The sequence below is a fragment of the Theropithecus gelada genome, chromosome 4 (assembly GCF_003255815.1).
Source record: "Theropithecus gelada isolate Dixy chromosome 4, Tgel_1.0, whole genome shotgun sequence".
Classification (NCBI taxonomy): domain Eukaryota; kingdom Metazoa; phylum Chordata; class Mammalia; order Primates; family Cercopithecidae; genus Theropithecus; species Theropithecus gelada.
The window spans coordinates 160,084,021-160,102,601 of NC_037671.1; the positions used below are offsets into that span (position 1 = coordinate 160,084,021).

General features: G+C 36.4%; 2 protein-coding genes across 3 annotated transcripts in view; one reads left to right on the plus strand and one right to left on the minus strand.

Moving 5' to 3' along the window:
- Window positions 1-18,581, minus strand: part of AHI1 (Abelson helper integration site 1) — a 209,378-nt gene that overhangs the window by 51,671 nt on the left and 139,126 nt on the right. The window lies entirely within an intron of this gene.
- On the plus strand, window positions 3,466-4,023 carry LOC112623462 (40S ribosomal protein S11-like). Its single transcript, XM_025383911.1, has one exon. The coding sequence runs from the start codon at window positions 3,491-3,493 to the stop codon at window positions 3,965-3,967; it is 477 nt and encodes a 158-aa protein (XP_025239696.1). The 5' UTR covers window positions 3,466-3,490; the 3' UTR covers window positions 3,968-4,023.

Here is an 18,581-nt window from a genome sequence, read left to right on the forward strand (position 1 = left end):
AAAAAAAAAAAAAAAAAAAAAAAAAAAAAAAAAAAAAAAAATAAAGTACTCAGATTATATATCTATAAAATAAGAGGTCTAGACAAGATGATATGTGGTATACCTTCCAGCTTTAAAATTTTACCAAACTAAGTACTCAAATAATTATTTCAAAAGAACAACATTCATAGACTTTAAGGTAAATTGAAGATATTAATTTATTGGATAACATCATAGCTTTATTGTTTGTGATCATACATTAACTGGAAAAGCTTTTGTCGGATTGTTGTAATAGTATATAGGAAAAGCCTCTTAGTAGTAATTAGACAACAATAACGATAAAGCATTTCCTCTGAATTTACCATTTGGAAATACTTTTCTTATTCTCTGACAAATAGGGATGACTTTCCAAGTTAGACTGAACTTGACCTTTGGGCTTCAAAAACAAAGCTACTTTACATGTGAAAGCTCATTTTTATATGATGGTTGGTGCTATCATCTGAATGTTTGTGCTCCCTCAAATTCATATGCTGAAACTTAATCATCGAAGTGATGATGGGGCCTTTGGGAGGTGATTAGGTCATGAAGGCAGGAATGGAATTAAAGCCCTTACAAAAGAAACCCCAGAGAGCTTCCTTGCCCCTTCCACTTGTGAAGACACAGCAAGACGATGTCATCTATGAACCAGGAAATGGGTCCTCATCAGACATCAAATCTGCCAGTCCCTTGAGCTTAGACTTCCCAGTCTCCAGAAATGCGAGAAACAAACTTCAGTCATTTATAAGTCACTCAGTCTATGGCATTTTGTTACAGCAGCCTAAACAGACTAAGACCATTGGTACGAATTAAACCTTTTCTTACTGCAAATCACAATTCACATACGTTATAAGAAATAATTGGTGTTACATTGAAAAAGTTTCTAAAATACATGTTTTTATTGGCCATTTGCTAAAAAGAAATCAAGAGAATTCTGCAGACCTTTATACATTGGACTACAGATTTGTTAAGAGAAGAAAAAATCATAGTGTATTTTCATTTTCTTTCTTGGGAGGCATAATCTGCTCACTATAAAAAGAAAATTACGTATCACTGATTTAGATTAGGGTTCTCAAAATGTACTCCCCAGACCTGCAGCAGCAACATCACCTGGAAACTTGTTAGAAATGTAAATTCTTGGGCCCTATTCCAAATCAAGGGCATCATAAATTCTGGGGATGGGCCCAGTAATCTGTGTTTTAGCAAGTCTTTCAGCAATTCTGATGTACCTAACGTTTAGTTAGTACTTTATTTTACTGGTCTACTTTATAAAACATATATACTTATTTCTGCACATATCAAGTAGTAACTGAATGGGTAAGAAACATAATTTAAAATATAAAGTCGAATCTTAGAATGTTACTGGGCAAACTTAAGAAATGAACCTACTCTCCCTTTCTGAGTTATTAGCTTTACTTACCTTGCTTCGTTTCCCACCTGTCACACTGAAATGCTCTCTAGCTCTAGATTTGGTCAATGTAACATCTACTTTGTCATTTTTTTTCAACAAACTTATGCTCAAACTGTAACTAGGAGTCATAGTATATAATTTTTAGGTTTCCTTAAAATCTCTTAAAGATTAGTCAAATTTTAAAATAGAAAAATACACAAACTTTAAAAATTGAATCTGTTCATCCAACAACAATCATGAGTTACTTATTATCAAATACTCTTACAGGCTAAGGAGAGAATAATGAATAAAAGAAATTAAAAAAAAAATCCCACCCTCAGAGAGCTTCCATTTTTTGGGATGTTACATTGTATTTGGTTCGGTATTCCTTTTAAAAAAAAAAAGGGTACCTCTAACATTCGTAAAAGTTACTCTCCTGTTTCTCTACTTTTATGTTGCTAATAAACAGTACCAAGGTGCATGCAGATATATAATATTAAAATAACTTGTGCATGAATTATTTCAGAAAAGTATAATGAATTTCTTTAAATTCTCTTAATGAACTGTAAGCTATAAGTAAACGTAAAATTACTAGTAATAGACACAGACAATATTTTTAAATGAGAACAAATCCTAGTATTTGTAAGTAACATCCTACTCACGATTTACAGATACAGTTTCAGTAGTTATAAAACATTTTAGAAATATATAAACAGGGCAGGGCATGGTGGCTCATGTGTGTAATCCCAGCCGAGGTGGGTAGATCACTGAGGTCAGGAGTTTGAGACCAGCCTGGCCAATATGGTGAAACCCCATCTCTACTAAAAATAGAAAAATTAGCTGGGCATGGTGGAGCACACCTGTAGTCCCAGCTTCTTGGGAGGCTGAGGCAGTAGAATCACTTGAACCCAGGAGGCAGAGGTTGTAGTGAGCCGAGATTGCACTACTACACTCCAGCCTGGGCGACGAGAGTGAAATTCCATCTCAAAAAAAAAAAAAAAAAAAAAAAGGAATACATAAACATCCACATTTATAAATACAGACATACACTACATAATGACATTTCAGTCAGTGACGTACTGCATATATGACAGTGGTCCCATATAATGGAGCTGAAAAATTCCTATTGCCTACTTTTGTTATAGCTGTCATAATGTCACAGCACAATTGATTTTTAAATAAATTTAGTGTAGCCTGGGCTGGGCGTGGTGGCTCACACTTGTAAATCCCAGCACTTTGGAAGGCTGAGGTGGGAGGATCGCTTGAGTCCAGGAGTTCAAGACAAGCCTAGGCAACATGGTGAAACCCTGTCTCTACTAAAAATACAAAAATTAGCCAGGCATGGTGGTGCATGCCTGTAGTCCCAGCTACCTGGGAGGCTGAGGCAGGAGGACAGCTTGAGCCCTGGAAGTCAAGGCTGCAGTTCCTGAGATCATGCCATTGCACATCAGCCTGGATGACAAAGTGAGACCCTGCCTTTATAATAATCTCCTGTATCTTATGAGGTATTCTGTTTTTTAAACATCTCATTTAGATGTTTTAATTTTATTCAACCAAGGTTTTAGAACTTGTTAGCTCTAAAACAATCATACAGACCTCAGTTGGGTTTTCTCTCAGCACTGATGTTCATTTACTGTTACTAATAATCATCTGATACATTATAGACATGCCCGTGTATTTGTCCAGATATATTTAGGAATATAGGTATCTACCATTTACTTAATGCTTGCTATGTCTCAGGAAGGTGTTAACCATTTTATACTATACACATACATGTATGCACATATACACACACACACATACATTCCTAACTACCCCATTTAGTATTTATCATGCCTTAGTTTAACTATAAACTAAAATAATTGTTATTTTTAAGTTATACAATTTAGCAGAGTAGACATGTGAGCAAGTCTGCTTTTCTCCCAAGTCTATGCTCTTCTTAATCACTAGACTTACATTATAAGCACTCATGGAACCATGGGAACACAAACCTGCTTGGTTGACTGCTTGTCACTTTCCTTAAAATTATGCCAAAAAAAGGGTCTTAAAGACTTGGCATTTCCCTTTTTCAGGCCGGCTGGGAAGATGGCGGACATTCAGACTGAGCGTGCCTACCAAAAGCAGCTGACCATCTTTCAAAACAAGAAGAGGGTCCTGCTGGGAGAAACTGGCAAGGAGAAGCTCCCGCGGTACTACAAGAACATCGGTCTGGGCTTCAAGACACCCAAAGAGGCTATTGAGGGCACTTACATTGACAAGAAATGCCCCTTCACTGGTAATGTCTCCATTCAAGGGCGGATCCTCTCTGGTGTGGTGACCAAGATGAAGATGCAGGGGACCACTGTCATCCACCGAGACTACCTCCACTACATCCGCAAGTACAACCGCTTCGAGAATCGCCACAAGAACATGTCTGTGCACCTGTCCCCCTGCTTCAGGGACGTCCAGATCGGTGACATCGTTAAAGTGGGCGAGTGTTGGCCCCTGAGCAAGACAGTGTGCTTCAACGTGCTCAAGGTCACCAAGGCTGCCGGCACCAAGAAGCAGTTCCAGAAGTTCTGAGGCTGGACATCGGCCCGCTCCCCACAATGAAATAAAGTTATTTTCTCATTCCAAAAGAAAAAAAAGACTTGGCATTTCTGTATTAATAATGAAGACACCTGAAGAAGATCAACAAAGTACTTTACTGCATACTCATTTCTCAGTCACAATCTGTTGAGGCCACCAAAGGAGGAAGCTACATGGGAAATTGAAATGAGACCAAGGTGGTGGCATACACGTACCACATACACATATATGTATATATTAACATAAATACTATGCATACATTAACATTTGTGTCCATTTGATTACTGAAGTTGGTACTTAGGGGTGGCAGGAAAGTACTAAAATGACTAAAGTTACTGTGGAAAGGCTGTGAAGAGGCCAAGCACAGTGGCTCATGCCTGTAATCCCAGCACTTTGGGAGGTCAAGGAGGGAGGATCACCTGAGCCCAGGAGTTCGAGACCAACCTGGGCAACACAGTGAGACCTCCATCTCTACAAAAAAATAAAAAAATTAGCTGGGTGTGCTGGCATGCATCTGTAGTCCCAGCTACTCAGGAGGCTGAGGTAGGAGGACTGCTTGAACCCGGGAGGTCACCACGGCTGCAGTGAGCCGTGATGATGCTGCTACTGCACTCCAGCCTGGGTTACAGAGTGAGATTCTGTCTCCGAAAAAAAAAAAAAAAAAAAAAAGGCTGTGAAGAAATCTTGAGTACTAAAATTAAATGAGAAAGCAGATAGCCGGACATTGATAATTAACTGCTTATTTTACTAAAACACCAAGGCTTATCTAATTCCAGTGTCAATCCAAATATTCTAGGAGAAGCTCATGTACATGCATATGAGCATTTGGTTTATGGGGAAGACGATAAGGATATAATAACAGAAAGGATAATGAAGAAGCATAGTAGAAAACATCCCTGGCTGGGTGTGGTGGCTCATGCCTGTAATCCCAGCACTTCGGGAGGCTGAGGCAGGTGGATCATCTGAGGTCAGGAGTTTGAGACCAGCCTGGCCAATGTGGTGAAGCCCCGTCTCTACTAATAATACAAAAAAAATTAGCTGGGCATGGTGGCACACACCTGTAATCCCAGCTACTCAGGAAGCTGAGGCAGGAGAATAACTTGAACGTGGGAGGTGGAGGTTGCAGTGAGCTGAGATCACACCACTGCACTCCAGCCTGGGCGACAAGAGTGAAACTCCACCTATGAAAAAAAAAAAAAAAAAAAAAAAAGAGAAAAGAAACATCCCTATGTTAGCATGTAATTCTAATTGTGATACATAAGGAAATGTAGACAGTTGATTAGGGGACTCTAAAACTTATGAAAGAGTATTTTGAATGGCAAAATAGAAAGTAGCAAATAGAATCTTCAGAAACAAATGGAAAACTCTGAGCTTAAGGATAAATGAGTAAAGGGGAATCACTTCTGGAACACTGAGGCAGTGAAATGGGCTCCTCCACCAATGCAAGAACACTCGGATTAACAGTCAAAATCAACTTTATCAGAACTCTGTAAACTAACTAAAGGCTTACAATAATCTCAAGAGTGTGAATTTAAGAATAACAGCCAAATATCAGCAGAAACAGCAAGCTTTGTGGAATTTTAATTTTCTCTTTTTTTTTTTTTTTTTTTTGAGACGGAGTCTTGCTCTGTCGCCCAGGCTGGAGTGCAGTGGCCGGATCTCAGCTCACTGCAAGCTCCGCCTCCCGGGTTCACGCCATTCTCCTGCCTCAGCCTCCCGAGTAGCTGGGACTACAGGCGCCCGCCACCTCGCCCGGCTAGTTTTTTGTATTTTTTTAGTAGAGACAGGGTTTCACCGTGTTAGCCAGGATGGTCTCGATCTCCTGACCTCGTGATCCGCCCGTCTCGGCCTCCCAAAGTGCTGGGATTACAGGCTTGAGCCACCGCGCCCGGCCGGAATTTTAATTTTCTCTATTCGTTTATCCCCTTGCCAACTTGGTGGTAGCCTTACAAGCCAATAATCTCACAACTATGCAGTTACTAGACAGGGCAGAATGGTTCTGGAGTACCTCCAAAGCCCAATCTCAAAGAAATGTCACTTTATGACCTGTGTAGCAGCTCCCTGAAAAGCTCCATTCCCAGGGCTCATCTTTCTTTCTTTTTTTTTTTTTGAGATGGAGTCTCACTCTGTGGCCCAGACTGGAGTGCCATGGTGCAATATCGGCTCACTGCAACCTCCGCCTACTGGGTTCAAGTGATCCTCCTGCCTCAGCCTCCCAATTAGCTGGGATTACAGGTGCCTGCCACCATATCCCAGGACTCATCTTTTTAAGATCTGACTCACAGCATGCTGTGTGAATGATTATATCCCTAGGGCATTTGTCAAAAGCAATTAATGGTAGCTGTTTAACACTGCACCTGCCTTAGGTGGTGATATGAGTTAGGACTAGATAAATTAATCTCCAGTTTGCCACATTATATAAGTTAAAATATCCACTTGGGAAAAAGTTATGAAAGATGCAAGGAAAGAGGAAAGTATGTCTCCATATGGGAGGCAAAACAGTTAACAGAATTGCTCCTGAGAAAGCCCAGATGTTGGACTTAATAGACAAATATTTTAACTACTATTATAAGTATGTTCGAAGACCTAAAGGAAACCTTGTCTAAAGAGAAAGTATAAATGATACCTCACCAAACAAACAAAACAAAAAATCAATATAGAGATATAATTTAAAAAAAACAAGTGAAATTCTGCAGTTGAAAAGTACGATATTCACTAGAGGGACTCAATAGTAGATATGAACTGGCAGAAGAATCAGTAAACTTCAAGATAAGTAAATTGAGATGATTTAGTCTGAGCAACAGAAGGAAAATAGAATGAATAAAAATGAACAGAGCCTCAGAGAATTATGGGATGCTATCAAATGTACCAACATACGCATAATGGGACTCCCAGAAGAAGAGTCAGAGAAAGGGGGAAAAATGACCCCAAACTTCCCAAATTTGATGGAAAACATTAATCTGCACATTGACAAGCTAAATTAACTCCAAGTAGAATAGATTAAAAAAGATCTATATCTAGACAAATCATGGTCAAATGACTGAAGGCCAAAGATAGTATATTTGATAGAATAAAACAAGATAGAATAAAACAACTCATCACACAGAAGTGATTCTCAATAAGATTAACAATAGATATCTCATAAAAAAATGTGAAGGCCAGAAGTTAGTGGGATGATGCTTTTGATACTGTGTTGAAAGCAGACTCAACCAAGAATTCAAACTATCCTGCAAAACAATCCTTTAACAAAAAAAAAAAAAAAAAGGGACGGTCCAGGCACGGAGGCTCACGCCTGTAATCCCAGCATTTTGGGAGGCTGAGGCAGGTGGATCATGAGGTCAGAAGTTCAAGACCAGCCTGACCAACATGGTGAAACCCTGTCTCTACTAAAAATACAAAAAAATTAGCTGGGCGTGGTGAGGCGTGCCTGTAATCTCAGCTACTCAGGAGGCTGAGGCAGGAGAATTACTTGAACCTGGGGGCAGAGGCTGCGGTAAGCTGAGATCGTGCCACTGCTCTCCAGCCTGGGCGACTATCTCAAAAAACAAAAGAGGAAGGAAAAGCAGTGTCCTGGGTCACCGAAAAAATAAATTAAAAAAAAAGGTGAAATAAATACATTGCAAGATAATTAGTAACTCAAGAGAGGTTGTTGCTCGTGGATCTGCCCTTCAAGAAAAACTAATAGAAGTCCTTCAGGCTGAAATGAAAGGGCACTGACAGTAACTAAAATCCATTTAAAGAAATAAAGAACACTGATAAAGGTAACTACACAAAATATAAAAACCAGCATATATATATATATATATATATGTTTTTGTTTGTAATTCTTTTCTCTCCATCTAATTTAAAAAAGCTTTGTAAAGAAATAGTTATAAAAATAAGCTGGTGGGCTTAAAATGTATAAAGACATAATTTGCATGAGAAGAACAGCACAAAGGAGGCAGAAGGGAAGCGAACTATCTTGGGGCAAAGTTTTTATATACTATTGAAATTCACTTGGTATTAATCCAAACCAGATTGTTGTGAGATGTTAATTGTAATTCTAAGGGTAAACACTGAAAAAACTCAAGAAAATATGCTAAAGGGAAAAGAAAATTAAAATTACATAGTAAAAAATGCTAATTTAACCCCCCAAAGTGACTAATCGCGGAACAAAGGAAAAACAACAATAATAATACATCAGACATATAAAACTCCAAAACCAAACTGTAGACATCATCCTATCTTATCAGTAATTTCATTAAGTGTAAACAGATTAAACACTCGAAATAAAAAGCAGAGATTATCCAAATGAATAAAATAAATAATCCAATTACAAGCTATGTACAGAAGAACACTTCAGATTTAAGGACACAAGACTGCTGAAAAAAGGGAAGCAAATGGAAATCAAAAGAGAACTGGAGTGTCTAATCTAATATCAGGCAAAATAGACTTTAAGAGAAAAACTCACTAGAGACAAAGAAGGACATTTTATAAAAATAAAAGGGTCAACCAATCAGGAAGACTTAAAAAGTATACACATGTAAGTACTTGATACAGTCTCAAAGATCAACATAAAAATAGAAGATTTAATCAATGCTGTAAACAACTAGACCTAATAGATGTCTATAGGATGCTTCACTTAACAAAAGCAGAATACATGTTCTTCTCGAGTGTACTAGAACATTCTCTAGGAGACAATATGTTAGGCCCAAAAATAAAACTTATTTAAATAAATAAATTTTAAAAACCTGAGAGTATAGAAACTATGTTCTCCAACCATGATAAACTGAAAATCATTCACAGAAAATTTCGCAATGTGTGGAAGGAACATAAAGAACATACTCCAAATAACCATTGGGTCCAAAAATAAAACCTCAGGGAAATTACAAGAGAATAAATGAAAAGAAAAACACATATACCAATATATATGGGGTATAGAAAAAGCAGTAATTTGATGAAATTTTATAGCTGTAAATGTTTTTATTAAGAGAAAAAAGATATCAAGTGAATGTTTTTACTCCATACCTTAAAAATGTTAAATAAAAATTAAACCCAAAGGAAGCAGGGGGAAAAAAAATTAGAGTGGAAATAAATAAAACAACAAATAGAAAAAGAGTAGAGAAAATTAGTGAAATAAAAATTGGTTCTTTGAAAGATCAAGAAAATAGACAAAACTTCAAATAGACAGACCAGGGTAGAAAAAAACAAAAGGTAAGATCCAAATTAATAAAATCAGGAATGAAAGAGGGAGTATCACTAACTACTTTAGGAAAATAAAATGGATTATAAGGAAGTGAACTATCAATTGTATATTAACAAATTAAATAGCTTATATGAAAGGGACGAAATCCTAGAAAGATGCAACTTAAAACTGACTGAAGAAGATAGAAAATGTGAATAGGCCAATAAAGAGATTAAATCAGTAATCAAAAAACTGCCCAGAATGCATCGTTGGTGAATTGTACCAAATGTTTAAAGAAATGCCAATCTTTCACAAACTTTCCTAAATTAAGAGACAAATGAACATTTTCTAATTCATTCCATCAGTCTTACCATGATCCCAAAACAGACAAGAAAATTACAGATCAATGTCCCTTATGAATACTGATGCAAAACTCTCAACAGTATACCAATAAACAGAAACAACAACATATGAAAAAGATTATATTATACATCATAACAAGTGGGATTTGTCACGGGAATGACAGGTTGGCTTAACATACGAAAATCTATCAATGTAATAGACCATATTAATAGCATTAAAGGTAAGATCCACAGAATAAACTCAGTAGATTGGAAAAGCATTCAACAACATTTTCTAATAAAAACACTCAACAAAGTAAGAATGCAAGGAAATGTCCTCAACCTGATAAAGCCTATATATAGCCTAGAAAGGCTATATATAGGCTACACACACACACACACACACACACACACACACACAAACACACACACACACACACACACAGAAGCATAGCTAATTTCATAATTAATGGTGAAAGACTGAAAGTTTACCTTCTAAGATTAGGAAAAAGGGACATTCATTCACACCACTTCAACATTGTACTGGAGGTTCTAACTGGAAAAATTAGGCAAGGAAAAAAAAAAAAGGCACCCAGATCGGAAAGGAGAAGTAAAACTATCTCTATTAGCAGAGTATGCAGATAATCTCAAAGAATTGACACCCCCAACAAGAAAATCTAAAACAAACAAACAAAAAAAAACTGTTAGAATATACAAATTCAAAAAGGTCACAGGATACATGACCAATATACAAAAAAACCACTTATCTTTCTATACCCAAGCCATAAACACCTTTACCAGAGTAATGAACAATCTGAATATAAAACCAATTCCATTTGCAATGGCATACAAATAAATTTAACAACAACAACAACAAAATGCTAAGAGTTATACACTGAAAACCACAAAACACCACTCAAAAAATTTAAACAGGCCTAAATAAATGGACCCATGCTAAAAGACTGGGAAGACAACGTTTTCACAATTTGATCTGTGAATTCAATGCAATTCCCGTAACAAATATTGCAAGACTGACAAAGTGATCATAAGATTCCTACAGAAATGCAAGGGATCTAGAATAGCCAAAACAATCTCAAAAAAGAACAAGGTTGAAGGCCACACCCTGATTTTAAAACTTCTACAGAGGTACAGTAATTAAAACAGTGTAATGCTGACCATAAGAATAGGCGTGTGTATGGATCAATGCAAAAAAATTCAGACTCTAGATATAAACTCTTACATTTTTGGTCAACTGATTTTCAACAAGGGTGCCAAGACAATTAAAAGGAAAAAAAAAAAAAAAAAAAACCCAAAACCCACAAACAACCCCCCAGGCCGACTTTTTTCAACAATAGCTAAATGCAAAAGAATAAAGTTGGATCCTTAACTCACACTGTCTACAAAGTAAAGTCAAACTGGATTATAGACCTTAAAGGTAACAGCTAAATATATAAAACCCTCATAAGAAAATCTGAGAGTCAATCTTCAGATCAGGCAATGGTTTCTTAGACATAATATCATAGGTACAAGTGACAAAATAAAACAGTAAACTAAACTTTATCAAAATCTAAAACATTTTGTGTGTCAAAGGATATGATCAAGAAAGAGAAAAGACGACCTATAGAATGGAAGAAAATATTTGCAAATCATACACAGTCAACCTTCGGTACCCTTAGAGGATTGGTTCCAGGATCCCCCTTGGATAACAAAATCTATGGATGTTCAAGTCCCTTAAAATAGTATTTGCATACAACTTACACAATCCTCCCATACACTTTAATCTCTAGTTTATAATACCTAATACAATGTAAATGCTATATAAATAGTTGTTATACTATTTTTTGTTTACATTATTTTTATTTTCATATTGTTATTTTTTTTCAAATATTTTCCATTTGTAGTTGGTTGAATCTGTGAATGCAGAACCTACAGACATGGAGAGCTGAATGTATCTAAGAAGAGACTTGTATCCAGACTATACAAATAACTCTTACAAGTCAATAACAGGTTAACTTAATTAGATACAAATAATATGAATGTATTTACATTAAAAATTTATATATATTTTATAAAATTTTACAATTTTTATGTACTATATAGGTACATACTATATGCCTGGTACATATTAAGTACTCAAGAGTTAGGTATAATTATTATTAAATTCCTAAATTATTTGAGTATTAACAAGGAATGATATTTTCTGTAGAATGCCTACAACTCCCTCCCTCCCTCCCTTCCTTTCTTCCTTCCTTCTTCCCTCCCTCTCTCTTCTTTCTTTCCCTTCCTTTCCTTTTTCCTTTCCTTTCGTTTCTCTCTTCTCTCTCTCTCTTTCTTTTTTAGAATTAGAGGAGAATCCATAAAGTGAAAGCAAGTTTATTAGGAAAGTAAAGGAATACAGAACGGCTACTCCATAGGCAGAGCAAGCCTACTTCAACTCCATTTCTGAAAACCAAAAATTATTTCTCAGTTTGGTAAAATAAGCTCTGACACACACACACACACACACACACACATACACACAGAGTGTAAAAATCTAGTATACATAATTATATAATAAAACATAATTATAATCTCCCGAATTAGAAAATGAGTAAAGAATCTGAATTAGACATTTCTCCAAAGAGAATATACAAATGTTATTTCAGAAGATGCTCACATTATTGTCATTGGGAAATGCAAATGAAAATCATGAGGCGTCACTTCCCATCCACTAGGATAGCTATAATAAAGAATCAGTAACAAGTTAGGATGTGGAGAAATTGCAACACTCATTCATGTCTGGTGTGATTGTAAAGTGGTTCAGTTGCTTTGGAAAACATTTTGACAGTTCCTCAAAAGGTTAAACAGAGTCACCATATGATGCAGCAATTCTACTTCTAAATATATACCCAAGAGAATAGAAAACTTATGTCCATGCAAAAACCTGTACATGAATGCTCACAGAGTAATATTCATGGTAGCTAAAAATGGAAGCAATCAAAATGTCCATCAGTGAATTAATGGATAAAAAATGTGGCATATCCATATACTTGATATTATTTTTGGTCATCAAAAGGAGTGAAATTCTGATACATGGCACAACATGGATGAACCTTGAAAACATTATGGTAAGTGAAAAAAGCCAGACACAAAAGGCTACACAGTGCGTTTATATAAAATATCCAGAATAGGCAAACCCATAGAGACGGAAAGTTGATTAATAGTTGTTAGAGGTGAAGAAATGGAAGGGATCATTTTTAATGAGTATGAGATTTCTTTTGGGGGCCAACGAATGTTTCAAAATCAGACAGAGGTGGTGGCTGCAAAACTCTAAAAATATATTAAAACCACTGAACAGTACACTTTAAAAGGGTGCATTTTACGCCATGTGAATTATATACAAATCAAGCTGTTACAAAAAAAGAACATCATGGAAATGATTGTTAAAGGAAGTGTAGCTGCTTATGATGAAGAAAGCAACAGTGCAAACAAAAATACAGATAAGGAGACCATATTTCTCCACATCAGAGAAGACAACCTTGATCCTGGCCATGGAAATAGACAAAAGAGGTCAGACTGTGGAAATATAATCAAAGGAGAAAGCAACATATGTGGGACATAAGAGAACTAGCTAAGCTTAACATATTACACTAAGGTATTGTTCTTAAGACCAAACAGCTGGTAGTACCAATGACAGAAAACTAAAGTGGAAAGGCCCAGTGAAGGTCCTGGGGAAGACAGGAGTTTTATTGAGCGGTGCTTATTTTTATTTTTATTTTATTTTTATTTATTTATTTATTTATTTATTTTTGAGACGGAGTCTTGCTTTGTTGCCCAGGCTGGAGTACAGTGGCACGATCTCGGCTCACTGCAAGCTCCGCCTCCCGGGTTCACGCCATTCTCCTGCCTCAGCCTCCCGAGTAGCTGGGGCTACAGGTACCCGCCACCATGCCTGGCTAATTATTTTTATTTTTATTTTTAGTAGAGATGGGGGTCTCACTGTATTAGCCAGGCTGGTCTCGATCTCCTGACCTCGTGATCCACCCACCTCGGCATCCCAAAGTGCTTGGGATTACAGGCGTGAGCCACTGCGCCCAGCCGAGCTGTGCTTATTTTTAGGTTCTTTAAATTACCAAGTGGTGACAGTCTAAGTATGGATTATAAAGATCTTTTTTCTAGTAAACGAGAAAGAAAAGAAGAATTAGGATTAGAATATCAGCTGGACAGTCATTCATGCTTGAACATTAGCTGAAACTTAAGTGTGTACAGTGAGCTTACCAAGTAGGTCTCAAGGAAGAGAGGAAGCAGCCCCATCACCTCATTCTTGGGTGATACAAATAATCACCTTCTCATTCCTTCACTCCTTTTCTTCAAGCAGCTGTCTGTGGCATGTGGGTAGCATAGTTTGAAGTGTAGCAGGTGTTTGTAATTTCCTTTCTCAAGGTCACAGGTGACTCTGCCAGTGCACTACAAAAACCACAGCTTCTGGGCCCCTTTCTTCCCACCAAACCCCAAGATCCCCTTCTCACATCCAGATTGCTCCGTTACTTACACATCTTTAACCCACTCCACAGCTATTAGAACTGAAGTGCCCCTCTTCCCAGGAAACGGACTAAGATTCTATTCACTAGCCTCAGATCGTTATCTGTTTGAAACTTCTTTGTGGGTTGATGGAATGTTTTCCAAGAAATGTTTTAGAAATTGGCTTTCTTAGATAACTTCCATGGTGGATTTATTAAGAAGGAGGAAATCAAGGTCATCATGCTCTTTTTAGCTGTCATTCTGTTCAGCTTTTCCAGTGGTGCCTGTTGTCTCCAACCTCATTGTCACACTCCTTGCCTAATCCTATTGAAAGTTACAGTTACGTTACAAAGATCAGATGAGATAATATACAGTATGTAGCAGGGCTTTTAAAAATATACATTGTTTCATACATGCTAACTGCTGTTAATACTACCTAAACTGCTCTCAATTTTCACAAAATTTGCCTTGTGTCACTGAATGACATTAGAGTTTAATGGTTTATTCACATAAACTGACTCTGCTTTTAGAGTTAATATTTTTGGCTCATTTATCATAATGAATTAACACATTAAATCTAAATGATTCTAGAAGACGCTTAAAGACTTTTTGTCTGTTTTCTCATTGGCAAAAGGTGATGATGATAATAATTTATCTCACAGAATTATTATGACATTCAAGTGAGATTATCTACTTTGCACAATATATAGTAGGTGCCCAATAAATATAATCCAATTCCTGAAGTTCTTCAAATTATCACAGAGGAAAGGTGTTTTGTAGTAAAATATTTCTGTAGAACACTCACAGCTATAAATGTGATCATATTTTCTAAATCAAATGCAGATCCACTAACTGGAATTCCTCTGCTGAAAACCAGGATTTATTTTCAGATTTGGTAAAATAAGCTCTGAATCCAAAAAGTGCTCCCAGAGAAGTCTGCATGTGTTGCCATAAGATAGTACCAGCCAGAGATAAGCTGACAAGAAAACTTTATGAAGTTTGATTTCAAATACAGAATAAGAAGGGTTTTTTCCCCCTTTTAGGGATTTATCTTACTTAATCTTTATGCATCTAGCTAATCTGTGACCCAATTATGTAGTTATACCAAGGGTGTCTGTGTTAGTGACTGCCGTGAGGCTATCTCTGTCAAAGACTAATCTCACTGCTGGGGACACTGAGATGACAGGATAGAGTATCAGAAGAAGATGAAACTTGGTGAACTTACATGTTTATCATGGCAAAAAAACAATCTATGGAACATTAGTAGTGGCAGATGGTAGATGTCCATCTAGGCAGGAAAACCAGGGTACTAGTAGTTTGATAACCTTTGATTAAATTTCTCCCCAAATAGAAAGTAATGCTCCATAACAATGTGTGTTAAATTTTTTCTTTTCCAAATAATTGTTTCTTTCATTTCATGGCCTGTTAACTCAAGGTTTGCTTGCTGCTAGTGACTATATTACTGCTTCCTTAGAGTGGTCAAATTTTATTTTCCTTTTGGGAAAGGGAAATTTTAAGTAACCACTATATCTTATTTTAAAAGCATGCAGTAAATGCTTTGTTAAAGTACAATACAACACTGAAATTACTATTAAGTAATAACACTCCCCAGGTAAAATTACTTAAAAATAAAAACTTAAATTGCCTGCAGGAAAAAAAAATGCTGCCATTTTGATTTTGTACACTGTTTAATATTTTTCTAATGTTTTTGAATAAAGAAAACTTAGATGAGGCATTATAAAACTTGTCAATGTTACAAAGTTTGGAAGAGAGCTATTACCATAGTTGAGAAAATCAAGATTCAAAAGAATATTGACAAGCAGGTTAGTGAGTCAAAAATGAATCTATGAAATTCAGTAAAAATAAATGGACAACTTTGCAATTAGGGTTAAATAGTAATAGCTAATGGCTGAGAGATTACTGTGTGTTAGACACAGTATTTAGTACTTGAAACAACAGAATGATATTAATAAGGCAGACACTATTCTCATCTTCTTTCCAGATATAAGGATAGTATGAGGCACAAATATATAAATAATGAGAAGATCTGTCTTGACGGCCTATCTTTAAAACATCAAGGAGTTATGGTAGGTCACAATTCAATAACAAACAAAATATCCAGATAATAGAAACCAATAATACTACTACATATTTTGTATTATAATTGGAACATTAAGTCTAGTTCTATATGCCACTTTTCTGAAGAACATAAATAAATTGGAAAGGAATCAATACTAAGAGAAGTTAAAAAAAAAAAAAAAGAAAGGACATAGCCTAAAAAAGAGAAGAACAAGATGAAACATCAGTCCTCAAACATCTTAAGAGCTATATTTACATAACAGGAAAATTATTTGTACTACAATGATCTAAATGCAGAGCAAAGCTAATATACTAATTATCTGTAGCAAAGAACAAAACTTGAGTAATTAATGAACACAGTGTTCTTAACATAGAACTAGTTTTTATATTTTCCCTGAAAAGAATGTATCCACAAGTAAGGGTACACTTTCTTTAGTAACTACTGATACTCTTTTCATATGCTGAACTTAAATGACTAGAAACATACTAGAAATGTCTCAATACTCTTATCACAATATTCCAATATCAGTAGATAACACAGTCTCTGAAAAACTCTTGATGGAAATCTCAATAACTTCAGAGGCTTTTATGTAACATGTTAAGAGAAAATAACTTCTTGGCTCTATATTTACTATGTGTGTGATCCTAGGGAAGCCTCTCTTCACTTTTCAGTGCCTCAGTTTCAAATTTATAAAATGGAAATAATAATATCTACCAAATAGAATTATGCAGAATAAAAGTAGGCATAGATATCAGAACTATATACTGGTAACACAGTAAGTGTTCAATACATGTAAGCCTTTATTATATCATTAATGTTCACAACAAAGCACTACTTAAGTTTAGTAATTTAATATTTATATGTTGCCCAGGCTGCAATACAGTGGTGCGACTGTAGTTCACTGCAGTCTTGAACTCCTGGGCTCAAGTGATCCTTCTGCTTCAGCCTCCACAGAGGCTGGGACAACAGGTGCATGGTACTGCACCTGACTAATTTAAAAAAAAAAAGTTTTTAAGAGACGGGTTCCTGCTGTGTTGTCCAGGCCAGTCTTGAACTCTTGGCCTCAAGTGATCCTCCGGCCTTGGAAGTGCTGGTATTACAGGTATGCGCCACTGCACCTGCCCCTTTTCTTATCTTAGAAAAAATAGTGAGAATTTATGAAATGAAGAAAACAGATTACTGGGTGTTCATTCAGTAGAACACTAGGCAGCCTGACCAGTGTCCTCCCTCTGTCACACTATATACTATATGTGTTCTCCAACCCATCTGCTGGCTAAATTGCACAGATACATGGATCCCACATCCCACTGCTTAGCATTGTTTATCAAGCACTGATTTTATGAAGGTAGGGACTGGGCCCTATAGTGAAGAGACTTAGATTCTGATCTACCAACAACACCTAACCTATGCCCACATATTAAGCAGCATGAAGTTTTCAACAAAAATGGTGGTGGCGTTAACTGCCACATTATAATATAGGGAAGTGAATTCTAACTGAATCCTAAGAATGAACAAAATGATAAGTGAGCATTCAAAGGATGACCACTAGAGATGTGCTTCATTTTTCTGCTCTAATATATTGTCTGTGAGCAATACGAGCAGTTGAAAAAGACTCACAGAACTTTAGACCCAAAAGTTGACTTTAAGATCAATTTTTTCAACTCTCCTCATTTTAGCAATTAGAAAAGTAAGTCCCTTGGTAAGACACCTTGCACAAATGACCTACTCTACTCCTTTGTCAAATGCTAAAACTCAGTTTGCATCTTTCTCCTGCCTCATTCATACTGCTGGATCTTTCCTTCCATCTGATAAATATTTATTTTGAACGGGATACTGTTGTATAATTACCCAAACTGTACTTTTCACTTTCACAGAACATGGAAAAAGAAATATTTATTTCACATTCTATATAGGTTTATCTCATGGCAGTTCTTTTGGCAAAATTCTTTCTTTTCTGAAATGAGTCAGTAACATATCCACAGGGCTAAATTAATTGCTATTCTATTTTCCATCTCCTCTCATGATGAGCCTCTTGAATTGCTTCTGATTCACCATGCCTCCTAGTGTGACCATCCAGCTTCCTTTCTGGGCCCTGCTCTCATTCTCCCAGAGATAGCATAAAAACACCCTCCGTTTCCATACTTGCATTGGTTTCCGAGATGCTACATTATCCCTGATCTCCTGCCTCCTTTTCTACATTTTGTCTTCTTTGAGGGCTCTTCTTCCAACTTTTAAAATATGGACACACATCCAGGCTGGCCCTCTGTTCTTATTTATTTTTATAGTTTCATCACATATATATTCATTCATTTAAGCAGTATCCACTGAAGGCCTATAAGTAGTGGTGAGTAAGATGGACATGGTCCATGCTGTCATGGAACATACATCCAACTGAGGAAGACCAGATAAGAAAATAAATAAAAAAATTCCAAATTGGGATAACTGCTGAGAAAAAAAAGGTGTAATAATAAAGACTAATGGGGGTGAAGGAAGGTCTTTTGAAAAGTTAACATTTACCTGGGA